At 42.3% G+C, this 16,293-nt stretch overlaps 1 protein-coding gene across 5 annotated transcripts; it reads left to right on the top strand.

Annotated features, from left to right (window-relative positions):
- Positions 1-30: 30 nt before the first annotated feature.
- Positions 31-14,525, top strand: LOC133367008 (zinc finger protein ZFP2-like). 5 transcript variants are annotated; one of them, XM_061590599.1, is made up of 4 exons: positions 31-107; positions 4,292-4,453; positions 6,411-6,506; positions 8,929-14,525. In XM_061590599.1, exons 2-4 carry the CDS (start codon positions 4,387-4,389, stop codon positions 11,205-11,207), a joined length of 2,442 nt encoding a protein of 813 aa, XP_061446583.1. In that variant the 5' UTR covers positions 31-107; positions 4,292-4,386; the 3' UTR covers positions 11,208-14,525. The 5 variants fall into 5 exon arrangements, with proteins under 5 accessions (XP_061446583.1, XP_061446584.1, XP_061446582.1 ...); XM_061590600.1 differs by lacking the exon at positions 31-107 and adding an exon at positions 2,471-2,712 and having other exon boundaries at positions 8,932-14,525; XM_061590598.1 differs by lacking the exon at positions 31-107 and adding an exon at positions 2,471-2,712.
- Positions 14,526-16,293: the final 1,768 nt, after the last annotated feature.

The following is a 16,293-nucleotide window of genomic DNA, read 5'->3' as shown; positions in this document are numbered from 1 at the left end:
TGCAGCTTCCTCTCCTTTCCTAGCTGAATTCAGGACCCTCCATTAGCAGCATGGCAAGATGCACACACTTAGCCATAACATGTGAGGAGTCTAGATCCCTCCTGAAGGTAAGGATGGAGAGATACGATCAGCCCCTTGAAAATTTTCCTTATTGATTGGGATCTGATGATTTGTGCCAATTTGTAGCTTATATTTTATTTTGTGGAGGGGGAAAGGCAGAGGCCTAGGACCTGTCTGCCTTTTGTTCTCTTTGAATCTCTGCTTTTGTAGTGCACGGATGTGCAGGGCTGCTAACATTTCTTTATTATTAACACATTTACTTAAAAACGATAGGAGTGAATGATAGGTGCGCCTCCCTTGCAGACAGGAGGTTGGATTAGAGGATCATGTGGGTCGCATCTGTGATGCTTGGACTGTCCATTATGAGGCTTGTACATGTGTATTTTACTCTAGAGAAACACATACAAGGTGACTTAATACTAATCCACTTTATATACTTTTATACGTCCATGACTTTGTTTAAAGGTAGATCAGAGTAGTTGTGGTCTGTAAGGTAACTATTCTGCATTGTCTTCTTGCCAGCTCTGCATGAGAGGATATCACCATTCACTCATACAGTGCATGAGATACCATGATAGTTCTAATCTGCTTTAGTGGTTCTGAATTTTAGGTTAAGGGTCCATAAATCAGCAGAGATTACCCACTCCTGAACATCCTTTAACTGCCTTCCCCTACCTGCTTGTAGAGTAATTTAAAAATGGCATAAGGGACGTGTTTTCCTTTTTCTATTCAGTGTCTATTTGAGGGCAAAATGGAAATTATAATCTAACACTGATTGCATTTAATCACAAATAAATAACTAGTTGAACACTGGAATAAAAAACACGAGGGTGTCATCTTAATGAAGTGCCACCTTTCCCTCCTCAGTGGCACTGTCTGAATTTACCTTAGGTGGTTGCAAAAGGTGTAATTTGGAATCTTTGGCTTTCCCCCCCTGATAGAATCATATTGTTGAAGGAAAAAGTAATGTTTGGTCTTGCATCCTCATCTTCCTGAGCAAGAGGTACACTTTTTCAGATTTCAGTCATGGAGGGCAAAGAAGTTTCACTGTGTAGACAAGTATCAGCCAAAGAAAGGCCAGCTGCCAGTCAAGATTCAACTTGCAAAAATGTTGGGTATTTTTAAGAGTATTTGTTGTGATAGCTTTCTTTTTATAACAATCATATTACTACACCACCACTCACCTTTTTCTCACATACATTTGAAGCACATGGCTTTTATCCCACATAGAGCTACAGCTCCCAGGATTCTTGGGGGAAAGCCATGTGAAGCTGGCTAGATTTATAGGTGTTCCTGTTGTATTTACACATGGCTTAAAGGGGTGGCAGCTGTGAAATGGAACTGTTTCAGGTTTCAAAGTTTTTCTTATAATAGTCTCAGCAACAGTACTTTAAGATAGGCCAGCTGTACTGAGAAATGTTCATCAAATTTCTAGGGATTTTTCAATTGTATCTTGCAAAGGTCACAGACCTTGGTTTCCTGGATTTTAAATATGTAACTACCTAAATGTTGACAATCAGTACTGTAGTTCTGTTCATATACTCTTTGTTCACCTTCCCCTGAATAAGATGAGCTTTGCCGTTTCATTTGCATTTAGTACAGGAGCTAATGGTTTCTGATCTAGTCCAGCAGCAGTGGTTTTAGGGGGCAGAGGGACATACAGCCGTTTCTGCGTTGACCCCAGCAAGTAAAGAGCTAAAACCACAACTCTGGCTTCTTCTGTTGGATCAGGTTGTTTAAAAAAGTATGCAGAGTTTGTGTATATCACAGAACTCTTTATTAGATGGCATGTAAATACTTATCCAAGTCAGTCCCATACTGCTGATTTTTATCCTATGACCTGGGAGACCACATAGCCATGAAGCTCACTGGGTGTCCTTGGGCCAGTCACTGCCTCTCAGCCTCATGATAACCCTATTCATAGGGTTGCCATAAGTCGGAATCGACTTGAGGGCAGTACATTTACATTTTACGATGACAACAATCATAAGTAACTGGCACACGTACAACAGAATACCCCAAAACTAAATGTGAAGGCAGAACTTGAAATCAGCTAAAATGTTAGCAGATTAAATGGGTGGGAACCGTTTTAATTGGCATGGATAAATCTGCGAATGAGGTGTACTATTTTATTTTTAGTCTATTTTCATTGGCATGTTCCTATAATATGGAATGAAAAAGAAAATATTAAGTGGCCTAACAAGATCCTTTGATCTTGTTTCTGTAAACGATCTTACCTTTTTTTAAATTGCCCGTAAATTAATAGGCTATAGTTATGTGTTTGCATACTTTAAAGATCTGGATAAAACGCACTTATATTGACGTTTTGACAACGTGTAGCTTAATTTAAATTCAGGCGGCAATTTTACACATACCGGGGAGAAAGCCTGTCTGACTGAATACAGTGGCACGTGATTCCGAGTAGTCATGCGTAGGATTGGGCCGTGGCAGAGTAATCGTAAATAGTTTACCGCCGCATCCTAGGCCGTGCCAGCGCATGCAGGCCAGGACGGAAGATGAGGGACATTTTTTATATTTTGCTGCGCCAGCTCCAGTCTGGCCTCGGTGGGGGATCTGTGGGGCTTATGTTCCGGAGGATCCCAAGCAGCCACACACCCCTCAACATTTTGGGGCTTGCCAACCTTGGCGAAGGTGGGTTTCATGGCGAGGACGCTACGCGCACGCGGCGCCATCCTACTCCCCCCTAGCCATCGATACGGTGCAAGCTTATAACAGAGCCCTGATTTTTAGGCCTTTTGGCCACGGAACTAATTTCTCCCCCGCAGAGCTTTGCACGGTTTGTGCCATCCTTCATTTATGTAAAATGTTTTTATTCCATCTTTCAGTTTAAAGAAGAACTGAAAGTGACTTACAGAGCTTGAAATATTACATTCAAATAATTTCATAAAATGCAGAAGTAAAACAATAATAAAATAGCACAGTAAATAAGATAACATTAGCAGCCAAAACAACTGCATAATGATATACGTAATGAAACTTTTAAAATATTTATTATTGCAACGTTCTTCAGGGGGTTCCAGTTGTACTTGGGTTGGACATGTAACGATTAAAAATGTTTGTTCAATTGAATGGTCCAGTATTGCTCAATTATTTTTAAAGCATTATCAGAATAGCAAAAAAAGATGATTCCCAAGTCTCTTAATAACATTGTCAACGACGACATAATTACAAAAACCAAATTATGTCATTGTTATTGTGAAGCAATGAAATTAACTTTAAAAACTTAAAAAAAATCATTTCATAATTTAGCAATCTTAGGTAAGATTTCCACCCACCTGTCAGGTATGCTTTAATATGTGTTCCTGCTGAGAAGGGAGTTGGACTTGATGGCCTTATAGGCCCTTCCAACTCTACTATTCTATGATTCTAAGTGCAAATGATTCAGTAAGCAGTTCCTTCCTTTTATTTTTATCATGGAATGCCAGGATCAGCCTACATAGTTACAATTTATTTTCAAAATGGAAGGGCTTCGTCTAACACTGATGAATAAAATAATAAAACATAGGGGCAGCAATGATTTTTAAAAATCAGATCACATGAAGAGCTGGTTCCTATAGCGGGGTCACCACTGATGAATGCTTGTGATTCTCTCTGGAAATGCCTGTAGTTATGGCAGGTGGCCAGTCGGATGTACTTTTTAAAGCAAAAGTACTAAATTTGCCCTTGACTACAATAGGTCAAGAAGTACCCTTCACTTTTGCCCCTGCTAACAAGTGACACCAAAATAAACATTCCAAAAGGAAAGCTGCCACCTACAAAGGCATTCTTGCCTTCATGGTCAAATAATAAACTTTCAGTTGACAATACATGACTGGTAAATTGACCAGCATGCCAACTCTACATTTTCCATAATGTAAATCCACTTTACAGCGCTTCGCTAAAGCGGCGGTCTCAATTAGACTAAAGCCCCACTCATACGGCCGCTTGTTCCGCTTTTACGGCGGTTTTTGCTTTTCGGCGGGGGTCCGGAACGTAACCCACCGTATGTGGGGCCTTACTGTAGAGCCAGTGTGGTGTAGTGGTTAAGGTGCTGGACTATGACCTGGGAGACCAGGGTTCAAATCCCCACACACTGCCTCTCAGCCTCCGAGGAAGGCAATGGTAAACCCCCTCTGAATACCACTTACCATGAAAACCCTATTCATAGGGTCACCATAAGTTGGGATCGACTTGAAGGCAGTCCATTTCCATTTTCAAATCTCTTCAACAGACCTGAACATCGTTACAAGAGCATAATCTGTCTCCTTGACTGTTGGCCTGCCTACAGCTCACTGTGGGAAGCAAATAGCTGCTGTCAGCTCACTAATGTCAGGTGAAGAGATTCAGGCTGCTCTCAGGTCACTGCCAGCTGAAGAACCTGAGCCAGCAAAAGGTGAGTTTGCTACAGAGACAGAAGGGATAAAACTGGGAAGGTACACTTGAAGTGCTTTTAAAGCTGAACTGTATGTACAATCTAGTGTCTAAACTACAGCACAGATTTTGGCTTCTTCGTAATCTCAGTTTTCATATGCTTTCTCCTTCTCAAAAGTAAAGGTATAGTCCTCATGTCTATAGAAACAGGTTTGGAAAATGAGCAATGCTGGTTTTCTGAAACAATAGGTAGCAAAGTGCAAGTCTGACTCAAAATTCCATGGTGAATACCATGTTGAGGATTGTTAGAAAAAGGAATTGAAAGTAAAACTGCCAATATAATAGTGTGATGTGACTGTACTTAGAATACTGTGTACTACAATTCAGATCATCTCGCTTCAAAAAAGATATTGTGAAGCTGGAAAATGTTGAAAAGGTCGATCAAGGGTCTGGACCAACTCCACTAATGAGGAAAGCTTATGCAATTTGAGGCTTTTAATTTAGAAAAAAGATGAGTAAAGGGGTGATATGATAGAGGTACATCGTGTATATCAAAGTATTCATGGTGTGGAGAAAGTGACCAGGAAGGTGTTTTTTTTCCTCTCTCATAATCCGGGTCATCTGATGAAGCTGAACGGAGGGAGGTTGAGGACAGACATGTTGTTAACTATAACATGTAATTAAGCTATGGAATTTGCTCCTACAAGATGCAGTGATTGTGATGTTCCACTGTATATATGTTTATTATTGATGTGTTTATGGTAAGTAATGACTGAGAGGGATTTGATTCTGAAGTGTTAGGGTTTGTTTTTGGGTGGTGGGATTCAAGGATTTAGAGTATAGGGCTTAGTGTTAGCTATAGTAAAGGACAGTATTGTAGTTATTTAGATAGAATAGTGTAGGATTAATAGCTTCTTATAATAAATTCATTTACTGTAATAATAAATAACTGCGGTGTTGTTTTTATCTCATGCTTGAGACTCGGTTACTTTACCAAGGGAGTATAAAGTCGCGTAACAGTGGTATCTAAGTGGTACATCCTCATGTATCTAAGGTGTATTTGGGCCTAAGACAAAGGTCCTGATGGCAGCAAAATTGGTGGTGTTTTAGGTGTAGCCTGTTGCGGGTGGGAGGCCTGGAAAATCAGGGGATTGTCCTTAAAAGAGAACAGAGACGCCACAGTGATTACCACCAATTTGGACAGCTTTAAAAGGGGATTAGACAAACTCATGGGGGATAAGACTATTGTTGGCTGCTGGCCATATTGGCTGTGTACCACCTCTAGTATCAGGCTCTGAATATCAGTTGCTGGGAAGCACAAGTGGGGAGAGTGCTGTTGCACTCATGTCCTCCTTGTGAGCTTCCTGTGGGCATCTGGTTGGTCACTGTGACAACAAAATGCTGGACTGGATGAGCCTTTTGAATGATCCATCAGGCCACTTCTCGTATTCTTATATCTAGCAGTCATGCTCTGTTGTGCTAATTAATCAGTGGTGAGAGAGTGGAATCCTGTACATACTCAATGGAACTTTAATATTTAAATTGCTGTCACATAGATGATGTGGAGAACCTGTTTTCTGTTGTGAGAGAGGGTAGGACCTAAACCAATAGCTTAAAATTACAAGAAAGTGGGCTTCCTTAATATTAGGAAGAAGTTCCTGGAGGTATGGAAGATTCAGAAGCGGAACAGTCTGCCTCAGAAGGTGGTCAGCTGTCATTTGTTAATGGTTTTTAAGCGGCTGGATGGCCACCAATCAGGGATGCTGTTGAAGTGGATTTCCTGCATTGGCAGGATGTTTGGCTAGATAACCTTTCAGAGCCCTTCCAACTCTGATTCTAAGCCCTGGCATTGAGTTCTGGGTCCAGACCTAATCATGCAAGTGGAAGTACTCACTGCAGTGGAGAAACCCAGATCTGGTTCTTGGGAGTTCCAGCATTGTGTAACCTATAAAACAGACTCTTTTCTTTCTCCTGTGCAGATTGGCCAGAACACAACCACAATGCAGCTTCCTGGATAGAAGGAGGCCAAGTGTGGGTCCTTGAGCTTCAGCCTTATGAAACTGAAGCTTCTTCTGGTGAGTTAAATGCTGGTGTACTTTTACAAAGATAAAAAATCCCAAATGGACTAGGAATTAAGCTTGCTTACAAGCCACATCCTCTAACCTGTCATCCTTTCTGTTAATACTACATATGTGACAGTAGCCTATGGTAATGATAAAGCACTGTTCATGGGATCAGACTCACTCCTTTAATATTGTTTCTCACTCTTCAGTATTAAAACCTGGTACTCCAAAAATGGTTTCAGAGCCTTCCTAGCTGCTTAGCTGTTCAGAAAGTGATAGAACTCTCCTGAAACTGAGATTGCAGATGGGGAGAATCACATGGTTGATTACCAAATTCTTCCAAGCTACACAGGAAGTGGATTGGACTATGAAAGACCAACCCAAATTATGTTTGCATTTTTACAAATTTGTAGGGCAGTACAATATCTCAGAGAGGAGGTCAGGTCTCCTGCTCTCCTGATGCATTTACTACAGCTGCCCAATTTCCTTGCTTTTAAAAGTTTGATCGAAATATCTGTTGGCTATAGATATATTCTTAAACTGCAAGGTTTTATAAGAAAGAAAAAGGGGTCCTGTGTAAGTTTGTTGAGAATGGATTGATCATTTGCATGCTTACTGAGTTCAGTGAGATTTACTCCCCTGCAATCATGCTTAGGATAGGTGAAACTGACTATGGGGGAGAAGGAGAAGAGGGCGGGAAGGACGGCTGAAGTGGGCAGGGGAGGAGGAAGAAGTAAGAGGGGAGGGGAGGAAGAAAGGAGGAGGAAGGGAGAGGAGAGGGGAAGGAGGGCAAAGGCAAAAAAGGGGAGGGAAGGCGCAAAAGGGAGGTGATGGGAAGGAGGAGGAGGGGAGTGTAGGTTTTATCATTTGCATGCTTACTGACTTCAATAGGATCAACTTCCCCACAATCCTGCTTAGAATAGGTGAAACTGACCATGGAAGAGGAGGGGGGGAGAGGGAAGGAGAAAGGGAGGGGAAAGAGGGGGAGGGAGGGGAACGGAGGAAGGAAGAGGGGAGAGCAGGTTTGCATGCTTTTTGAGTTCATTGGGATTTACTCCTGTGTAATAATGCTTAGGATAGGTGAACCTGACCTGGAGGAGGAGGGGGTGGAGGAGGAGGGGGAAAGGAGAGAGAAGGGGAGGAAGGGTAGCTGTAGGGAAGAAGGTAGGGGGGAGAAGAGGAGATTGCATGGGTGGGTGGGCACTGGGCTGAGGGAAAGCCCCTTTCCGAAAGGAAAACATTGTGAACAGTATTGTGGCTTTTCAGGGTTTTCCCCACCTTTTTATTCTACAGCAGGCACATGTAGGCTCCCACCCAAATTTAAACCAAAGCTGACCCTGGCCACATCCACACCAGACCTTTATTTCACTTTACACAGTCATGGCTTATCCCAAAGAATCCTGGGAAGTGTAGCTTGTGAAGGATGCTGAGAATTGCTAGGTGGGGCCCTATTCCCCTCACAGAGCTACAATCCACAGAAGAGGGGCTGACTGTTAAACCACTCTGGCCACTGGAGTTCTGACAGAGAAACAGGAGTCTCCTAACAACTCTCAGCACCCTTCACAAACTGCACTTCCCAGGATTCTTTGGAGGAAGCCATGACTGTCTAAAGTGAAATAAAGGTCTGGCGTGAGTGTGGCCCCCTGATTAGCCAAACCAAACAGCTGTGAGTCTGGCTTTTAGAACACTGGTGGTTCTTACTGAGCGTGCCCAACTCTATAATAGACTTCAGTGTTAAATTTCTTTAATTAATTAAAAATCAGCCATGCATTTTTTTAACTTTTAAACTGCAGAATATGAAGGTCAGAATATGGGCAAGGTCAGTAATAGGATTACAGGTACTCTGTGAATATGGCTGATTTTTAATTAATTTCAACAGATTATGAGACCACTTCTAGAAAAAAGTCCAACAGCGGTCTGGATTTTTTCCCTATTGTTTTACACTTTGAACTCTTGATTCTCTCTGAGTGTTTTATGCATCACCATTAAAACTTGGGTTGTTAGGCAAGCATTTCTTGAGTTCGGGACTATAAGTTTTGTAAGGTTTTGTTCTGAAATGAGCTTATGAGAAGCAGCAGAATGGCATGTGGGGATATTTTCAATTTAACATTGCGGAATGCGAAAAATCCATGCTGACTATAGTATACAGTCACTCTTGTGGCTGTATATATATACTGCATGAAGAAAACTATCAGGCATGAGAGAAGACCAGGCTAGAATCCTCTTCCCTAACATTCTTCAGAACAATATGCTTGGAGGAATGTTAAAACAAGCATTCCCCTACCTGCATTCTGAAGTGGTACAGTCCCAAGAAGATGATATCACATGCGTTATGTGTCCTTAAATTAAGCCTTGCCACAATTACCTGACTCAGGTTCCTTGTTTCTGTTTCCAGTAGAAACTGTATTCGTGATGTTTCCAATTTTGATCCCAGCAGGTGGTGGAGATTTGGAGAAAATGCACCAGCCAGGAAGTGTTAAGAAAATGAAACTGGGGAATCGAGCAAAGGGTGTAGCAGTTTCGGACTGCCAGCACCTGTCAGATGAAGTTGAGACAAGTCCTTTGGTATCCCAGCAGACAAAGAAAACATTTACAAGTGATGGGGAAGCATTCAGCAAAAGCTCAAACTTAAGGACAAACCAAAAGAACCTTGCCAAGGCTCTGCACGTCTGTGACCAATGTGGAAAGGAGTTCAGGTGGCCGTCTGACCTTGCCCGACATCAGCGTGTACATGTTAGGGGTAAAGCAGCTAGACGAGACCAGAGCCAATCACAAGCAAGCAGTCCATTTGCCCTCATTCCTCTGCAAGTAGATGCAAATTCTTGCAAAACATTAAGCCAAAAACCAGTGACAAACCAGAGTACCCATACCAAGAATCTGCATAACTGTGATCAGTGTGGGAAGGAGTTCCGATGGCCCTCTGATCTTGCCCGACATAAACGTGTACATGCTGGGGCTAAAGCAGCTAAACAGGTTCCTTGCCAATCAGAAGCAAGCAGTCCAAGTCCATTGATGCCTGCCACCATGGCTCTGCAAGCAGAGAATTCTAGTGAAATATTCTCACCAAAGTCAATGTTGCCAGCAAACCAGAGGACCTATAGAAAGAATCTACACACCTCTGACCAACGTGGCAAAGATTTCCAATGGCCCTCTGCACTTGTACAACATCGGCTTGTACACTCTGGCAGAAGAGTAGCTAGAGGGGATCAATGCCAGTCAAAGCTAGATGCCTCAAATTCTTTGACACCTAGTCCTACATCCCTGCAAGTTTGCAGTACAGATACAAACTGTCACAAAGCATTCGGTACAAGCTCCCAGTTAGTGACACATCAACACACCCACCTCAAAAAATCCTACACCTGTGGGAAGTGCGGGAAAAGCTACAAGTGGCCTTCCAACCTTGCCCGACATAAACGCACTCACTATAGGAGAAAGTTTAAGACAGACAAGAATACTCACTTCAAGAAGTCCTACATCTGTGGTCAGTGTGGGAAAAGCTTCCAGTGGCTGTCACACCTTACCCGGCATGAACACTCTCATTTGAGGAGAAAGTTAAAAATAGACCAGGGCACCGACTCAGAGAAGCCCTTTGTCTGCAGTCAATGTGGGAAAGGCTTCCTGTGGCCTTCTCACCTTGCCCAACATAAACTCAATCACCTTAGGGGGAAGCAACAGATCAGAACACCTATACCCAACAGCTCAACAACAGATCAGAGCACCAATACTCATAAGGCCTTCCTCTGTGACCAGTGTGGACAAGGCTTTCTGTGTCTTTCTGACCTCACCCAACATGTGTTCGCACACTCTGGAGAACGACCCTACAGCTGTGCCATTTGCGGGTGTCAGTTCAGGCGCCGTGTGCAGCTGATAAAGCACCATAAATCACATGAGGAGAGTGATGAGGAGGAAGAGGAAGATCAGAGTGAATGTGAGGAAGATGTCCCTGTGAAGAACACCCCCACAAAGCAACTGCTGTCCCTTTCCCCCATGGATTCTGGGGAGCAGAGCAAATCTTTTGCCAGTCTGAAAGCCTGTGAGTGTGGTATGTGCCACACTAAAGCAAATGACATCTCTGAACTGCTTCCCCCAAACAACATTTGGGAAAATGAGGTCAGTGGCCTCTCCCGTCCCCTGTCCCTGACGCGGCCTTGTGAGTGTGGGTACTGTGGAAGCGATGATGATATCAACACACAACTCACCGAGCCACTTCTTCCTAATTATGACATCACAGCCAGTGCTGAATTCACAGCTGTGTTGAGTTCCTGTGAGGCAGTCACTACTAAGCCCATGCTCCCAAGCACCTCAAGGGGAGCGCGGAAGAGAGTTGCACGCAGGCTAAGGAAGAAGGCTTCCAATGAAAGCATCACCCACTTTGTTGGGCAGCCATTTGCTGTGGCTAGCCAGAGCCCTAAGGGGCCCAAATCCCTGAGCACTCCTAGTTCCCCATTGGTGAGACATGACAAGCCTTATGCTTGTCCCAAGTGTCCAAAGCGGTTCAGCCTGGCTTCATATATGACAAAGCACCTGCACATCCACCAGATGGGGGAGCCATATAAATGCACCACTTGCGGGAAGTCCTTTGCTCAGCGTTCATATCTGGCTAAGCACCAGCGGGTGCACACGACGAGGTTGGCACATGAATGCCCAGAATGTGGCAGCTTCTTCACTCAGCTTTCATACCTGTGCAAGCATATGCTCACACACAGAAAGTAGAAACAGACTCTTTCCCAAGACTTTGAGTCATGGCCAGCCCTACTGTTGGGTTGGGTAAAGCGGTGATGTCCAGGTGACAGGTTTGGGGGTATCGCTAATGGGCTGCAAATTGACATTTACTTAGTTTAATAGTATGGTTTTACTGCCATGGTGGGCACCCCTTTTGGATTTTCTGCCTCAGGCACCTAAATGTCTTGGACCACTTCTGTGTAGAGTGCTAATGCTCTCCTTTTGCAGTTGGTACATGTGAATGACTGATCAAACACCCACATGTCCTGACATGAGTGGGTGGGCTGAGGGCAAATAGAAGTCTCATTGTTTTACTTTGCCCTAAAGTTTTCCTGGAGGACATTAGAGTATGTCTGGGACTTCCATATCCCTAGCACATCTATATCCTTTACCCTGACTACCATTGAACTAGGGATGAGATGAGTAAAGGCAAGCAAGTAGCCACTTGGAGGATGTTTTAATCAATGAAAAGTGTGGATAACTTGACAATGTAATGATTAACTGACTGTTACAAGGAAGGATCAACTTGATTACCCCTTCCCCGTTCAGTTTTAGAATGGGGAATGTTCTGTTATATTGACATGCCATCACCTAAATCCCTTTTAATATATTTTTTAAAAGGGTTGAAACCATCAAGCCCATCAATATGACAGAAGTGTCACAAAAAAGATGTATTGGTGTAGATTTCCACAGTCATTGTGTCAGCCTCATTTGCTTATGCTGGTTGTTGCTGGAAGCAAAGCCATTGGGCTGGGTCCAGACAAAATTAGGCGAACTCAGATTCCCACTGAAATAATGGGGTAAGTTAGTCATGACTTAAGTTTAATCGCATTGAAATTTCAATGGAAACTTGAGTGCAACAAACTTGATCTGGACCCAACCCATTGTCATTTTTACCCTTAATGATAAATTGTCTACTAGTCTGCATAGAAATTGGAACCAAAAGTTGACACGTGGAGAGAACCAGTGTGACTGATGCCTGGACCTGCCATTGTTCCAAATCTGGAAGATTTTTGACATTATCCATGCTAAATGATTGGACAATCGCCCATTTCAGTAGATAATTTGCATTTTACCCAGGGAGAAAAGGACTGGCATTGCAATATTCTCATTCCTTTGGGGGAAACTGACTTTCCTGTATACCTCTATATCTCATCTCATTAAATTGTAGAGGGCAAAAAGTTTTCACTGAAGTATCAGCCAGAGAAGTTTCTACTGTTGGATATGTTCAAGGTTTAACTTGCAGAAATGCTGGCTGTTTTAAGAGCATTTCTTACCATTTTCTTTTTATACCTCTTTATTATAACAATGTTATCGGTGTAAAAAAACAGCAGATCTCTCTCCCCCCCCCAAAGACAAATGAGCACATAAAGTCAAGATCTATTAAAACATGATGTATTCTGAAAAATATGCAGAAATAAATAGTAAAAAATATGGTCTATGGCTGATAGCCAACAGAATGCACGATCATGACCAATTTCTAATACACATGAATTTTAGTCCCACACATTTGATGTAAACTGCTTGCTATGCTGACAAGATGTACATACGCTCCCAGTGACAACACAGGAATAAATTACAAAGGTATTCTAATACAAAAGTATAAAATGCAAAGATAAAATATGCCACATATCTCAGATAATTTGCCAGACACGTTTCGACTTGAGACAAGTCTTCTTCAGTGGCATCTATTCAGAACGTTTCACTTTGAGCGTGGATTTAGAAAAGGCCATACTTAAAAATATAAAACATTTTTTATTAACATGAAAGAATATACCAATTCATATTAAAATATTCTTAAAATTTAAAAAAAGGCTTACCAGGTGAACTAAGTTGCTGCTGCAGATACCATCTAGGAAAAATACAATCCTTCCATAATGCAGCAAGATACAACCCTATGTAAACATAACCTCAGGATTATATTCCAATTCAAACAAGAATTTAAAATTTATCTATGGCTATCAGCCATAGACCATACCTTTTACTATTTCTGCATATTTTTCAGAAAATATGTTTTAATAGACCTTGACTTTTTATGCTCATTTGGCATCACTGTTTGGGCCTGCTTACCTGAATGAATCCTGGGTAAGTGTGGGGTGTGGTTAGACACCCCACATCCCTTTGCTTCCTCCATTAAGCATTCATTTTTCTTACCTCCTCCACGCCCTGGCTATTGATTCTCTACTCAAAGCAACACCCTATATAGAAAATTTTGGGGGAAATGACATACCATTGTTTGCCTTGCAAAGCAGGCACACATCAACTGTACCTTTTGTTTCGCATCTGTGTCTTTTGAATTTTCTGGTACTCTGGTTTCAGCAGTTTCAGAAAGATGCCTTCCTCTTCTCAAGGCTTGGTTCTCAAACCTACATGCCTTCTTTGTGGCTATAGGGTCAAGAAGATGATGTCACCAGTGACATTATAGGCAAGTCATGAGGCCATAATTGCCACTTTCAAATATATGCTTAGACTTTCTGGTTTGCTGGTACAGAGCAGCCTTTCCCCTCCCAGGCAATACATAAAGGGGATATACAGGGCTTCGGCTGTCTGCAAACCCAGGTAAACCCAGTCACTTGCTATGGTTAGAGAGAAAGGACACTTCTTTCCGGCTTCCAAGGTCCGTGGATGGAGTTGGGCCCTAGTCTGGATTTAGGCCAGACCTAAAGAATTACTAGCAGTATATGGCTGGTATTCACTCGGTGCTTTGAAATTGGAAGGCCTGCTACCAGAATGTTTTAGAAAATGTCGTGTTTAGTATGTCCCAGCGACCACTTGTCATTACATTTGCTGGCCAGTACAATGGAAGGCAGGAACAGGTTTATTTCTAACAGAGCAAATGGGTTGAAAGCTGCCTGCCTGCTTTTCCTTGTAGGTCTCCACAAGTGAAAGGGCTAGAGTCAACATAATCTTTTCTCTTCCTATTTTTTAAATGAAGGCTGTGAATTCAGGGAATGAAAAATCCCTGTGGGGGTTGGGCTCCCTGTAGTGGTTCTGAGGCCGGATATTTCCTTTGGTTGATTCAAAGTTTTAAAGGACACTTTGGGATCAAGAGCTTTCTGGATTTACTCTGCAGAAAGTGACTGAATTGACAGCCATAGAAAATGCATTAAGAAGACACCGAGATTACTGCTGTTGGTATATCCTAGGAATTTATTATTATAGGCAATCTCCTATTTTGTCAAGTGCATGAAGTGTAATGGAGAAGGGCAGTGATTATTTCAAAGTGTGTTTTGGATAAGAAATCCAATTGTATAGTACCTGAGCTGAAACTGCAAGCAGTTCATAATGTGGCTTTTTTTTGTTTGCAAATTTTCCAAGTTTGATTTTATAAACCTGATTTTGAAAATGTGTGTGTGTGATACCTACATAAAGTTTCTAGCGCTTACAACAGAGAAGATTGCTACTTTGGCAGCAATCCTGGGCACACTTTCCTAGGTGTAAGCCCTTTGGACAAAGTAAGAATTCTACATAAGCATACAGGATTGCATTGTTCATAATTTTCCATTGTCTACAGTTATATTTCCTTATCCTTTGCCCTCTGCATGAATGGAGGAGAAAAAAGTTACACCCCCCCCAATGAACAAATGCATGCTGTTTCCAGAGGTAGCTGCGTTAGTGTATTGCAACAAAAACAACAAAGAGTCTTGGGCACCTTAAGAGACTAATAATTTTTTTATGGCATAAGCTTCCATGTTCTACAGTCTACTTCTTATATATTGTGCAGCTGCAGATATACAGTATATACACATAGTATTTTTGGAGGTGTGAGGGAATTGTTAACAGTGATATCAGAGGGGAATGAAATGCGGGACAGTGCAGACAGTGACTATTACATAATTAACTGTGGTCAGTGCAACAAAACAGTTGTGATTTTTTGTATGAATGCCCACAGTTAATTATGCAAGTATCAGTGCTTTTCTGCATTTCATTTCCTCTAAATTCCTTTTTTACAATTCTTCCACCACCATCATGTGCATATATTCCTGTCACACAGGATAATATTTCATGCAACTGATGAAGTGGACTAGTCATAAGAACTCTGCTGGATCAGGCCAAGGGCCCACGGAGTCCACCACTCTGTTCTCACAATGGCCAACCAGACGACCATGGGAAGCCAGCAAGCAGAATCTGAGCCCAACAGTACTCTCCCTACCTGCAATACCCTGCAACTGGTATTCAAAGGCATACTGATGTATGAAAGCTTATGCCATAATACTTGCTACAAAAACATTTTGCTAAAGTTGCCATAAGAGTCTTTATTGTAACTATATGTAGATTTCTTTAACTAGAACCAGTGGTGGCTGGTGGCTCTATGTCAGTGGGGCAGTGGAATCCACTCCGGGTTTTAATCTGAAAGCACTTTGGACAGCTCCTTGAAGGTTTAGACTAAAATTTGGAGCGGATTCCACTGCCCCACTTCATGGAGCCACCACTGACTAAAACAGCTCTGCCAATAACTACTGCTACTCAACAGAGAGGCCAAACCTCAGCACTATGTGGCATATGACCCTCCTGTCTTGAGCGTCTTGTACAGCTGACTTCAAATATCTATGAGATTTCTTGGAAGATGGAGCAGATCTGTGCTGTGTTGCTTCAGAGGGCAGAGCTAGTTAATGGGTGGAAATCACAAGGTGGCAGATTCCAGCCAAAGATTAGGAAAAAGTTCCTAACAGCACCAGCTGTTGAACAGTGAAACAGACAGCTCTGGTGGTGGCAGGCTGTCCTTCACTGGAGGTAATTAAGCAGAGGCTGGACAGCCATCTGTCAGGAAAGGTACAGTTGCAAGATTCCTGTACTGAACATGGGGATAGACCAGATGACCTCCAAGATCCCTTCCAACTTTAAAACATGTTTGGCAACAAAGGTTTAGTTGGTGCAGGGAACTGGTCATCTCTAATAATCCAGTCGCATCATGAGATAAATTTTACCATGTGTTCGCAAGAAATGTGACAGCAAGGATGCAACCTTCACCTCACTAGATGGCCAGGAAGAACAGATGACCAGATGCATGGTATGAAGTTGCATATTCTCCACAATAAGCTTAAAAGCATATTGTATTTATAAAGCTGTGCTGATG

Source organism: Rhineura floridana, chromosome 11, assembly GCF_030035675.1.
Source record: "Rhineura floridana isolate rRhiFlo1 chromosome 11, rRhiFlo1.hap2, whole genome shotgun sequence".
Taxonomy (NCBI): domain Eukaryota; kingdom Metazoa; phylum Chordata; class Lepidosauria; order Squamata; family Rhineuridae; genus Rhineura; species Rhineura floridana.
This window is presented reverse-complemented; position numbering and strand designations above follow the sequence as displayed.